Source organism: Sinocyclocheilus grahami, unplaced genomic scaffold, assembly GCF_001515645.1.
Source record: "Sinocyclocheilus grahami isolate Dianchi unplaced genomic scaffold, SAMN03320097.WGS_v1.1 scaffold994.1, whole genome shotgun sequence".
NCBI classification, from domain to species: domain Eukaryota; kingdom Metazoa; phylum Chordata; class Actinopteri; order Cypriniformes; family Cyprinidae; genus Sinocyclocheilus; species Sinocyclocheilus grahami.
The window spans coordinates 396595-398209 of NW_015506173.1; the positions used below are offsets into that span (position 1 = coordinate 396595).

At 36.5% G+C, this 1615-nt stretch overlaps 1 protein-coding gene across 2 annotated transcripts in view; it reads left to right on the forward strand.

Moving 5' to 3' along the window:
• LOC107565333 (calsenilin-like) overlaps positions 1–1351 on the forward strand; it is a 19948-nt gene extending 18597 nt beyond the window's left edge. The window contains exons 3-4 of one of the 2 annotated variants that reach the window (XR_001606358.1): positions 550–796; positions 1102–1351. Coding sequence is in view for 1 of the 2 variants with exons in the window: in XM_016250551.1 (XP_016106037.1) it covers positions 550–707 (158 nt within the window). In the remaining variant the exon portion in view is untranslated. Of the gene's footprint in view, positions 1–549; positions 926–1101 lie in introns of those variants that run through there. The other variant, XM_016250551.1, reaches the window with a different exon arrangement.
• The last annotated feature ends 264 nt before the right edge of the window (positions 1352–1615 follow it).

Here is a 1615-nt window from a genome sequence, read left to right on the forward strand (position 1 = left end):
AATGTTTGTGGCTTACTCTCCTTGTGAAGGGTGTCAATGATTGTCTTCTGGACAACTGTCAGATCAGCAGTCTTCCCCATGGTTGTGTAGTGAACCAAAACAGAGACCATTTTGAAGGCTCAGGAAACCTTTGCAGGTGTTTTGAGTTGATTAGCTGATTGGCATGTCACCATATTCTAATTTGTTGAGATAGTGAATTGGTGGGTTTTTGTTAAATGTGAGCCAAAATCATCACAATTAAAAGAACCAAAGACTTAAACTACTTCAGTCTGTGTGCATTGAATTTATTTAATACACGAGTTTCACAATTTGAGTTGAATTACTGAAATAAATGAACTTTTCCACGACATTCTAATTTATTGAGATGCACCTGTATATCTTGGATGGCCTGAGGGTGAGTAAATATTCAGCAAATGTACATTTTTGGGAGAACTATTCCTATTAATTAAGAGATTATTTGATGTCTTGTGACTGTGCAGCATACTGTATTACATCCTGTGAAATTTGAGCATTCTACTCTCTCTCTCTCTCTCTCTCTCTCTCTCTCAGATCAGTGCTACTTCCTGTTCATAGCTTTAATTCCTAAGCAGTCAGGATATGTTCAGATATATACAGCAAACTCTGTCAGGATTCTGAGGACCTCACTAGCTGTTTGGTTTGGATTACTGTCCACGTCTGGATTGGGAGGTGTAATGTTATCCAGATAACAAATCAGCAGTATGTTCTACATTGGGTCACATTGAGACTTTTCTGCACCGAGCAGCAAAACCCTCCAGCTCTGGATCTCAGGATGGCGGTATGGTTTTGTCTATTCTTTGAAAAAGAAATGGATAAAAACTAATTTGACAATCACAGCAGCCTAAAGAAAACTCTTCATCTGAATATTCATAAATATTCAGTCATGAATTTGATCTTAACTGACTAAACTCTGAGTGATCTTGAAACTCTCTCCTAACTGAGGAGGAAGTTTGAGGACAAAGTAAGTGTCAGAGTGTTTTTGAAGTGAAGTTTTTAGAGATTAGTCTGTCTGCTGGTGATGGTTTAATGGACTTTTTAATTGTATGAGTTACAGTAGTTTAACAGAGACTGTTCGGTCAGCAGTTGAGACATTCGAGAGACATTACTGAAGACATGGATGCTGTGAAGGACTGTAAGAATGAGTGTCAGAAGGAGTTGGCCAGTATGCTGAGCTGCTTTTTCGGCTTGATCACCGGCTCATTTGCCCGAGGTACTTACTGTGCTTTACTTCTTTGCTCTGTCTCTCTCCATTCTTTTCAACTTATTGAACTCCTCATTCTCTTATACTGCACTTTATGAAGTCTCTGCACAAGGGAAGTGTTATGTTCTTTGGGAGATAAAACAACCAATATAAAATAGTTCATAACAGAATTGAGACAATGCATTTCTGTCTTTTATCCCAGTAAAAAAAAATGTCTAAACTTCCTTTAAAAAAAAAAAAGAAACATTTACTTGAGAAGCAGATTTTTTTTTTGTACGCTATTGGCAAATAGTATTTAGTAGTTTTATAACTGTTTCCTTTTTTATGGATACATTCTAAATGCATACATTTGCATAGTTTTATATTCAATTATGCTGAAAAACGTCATTCAAAATA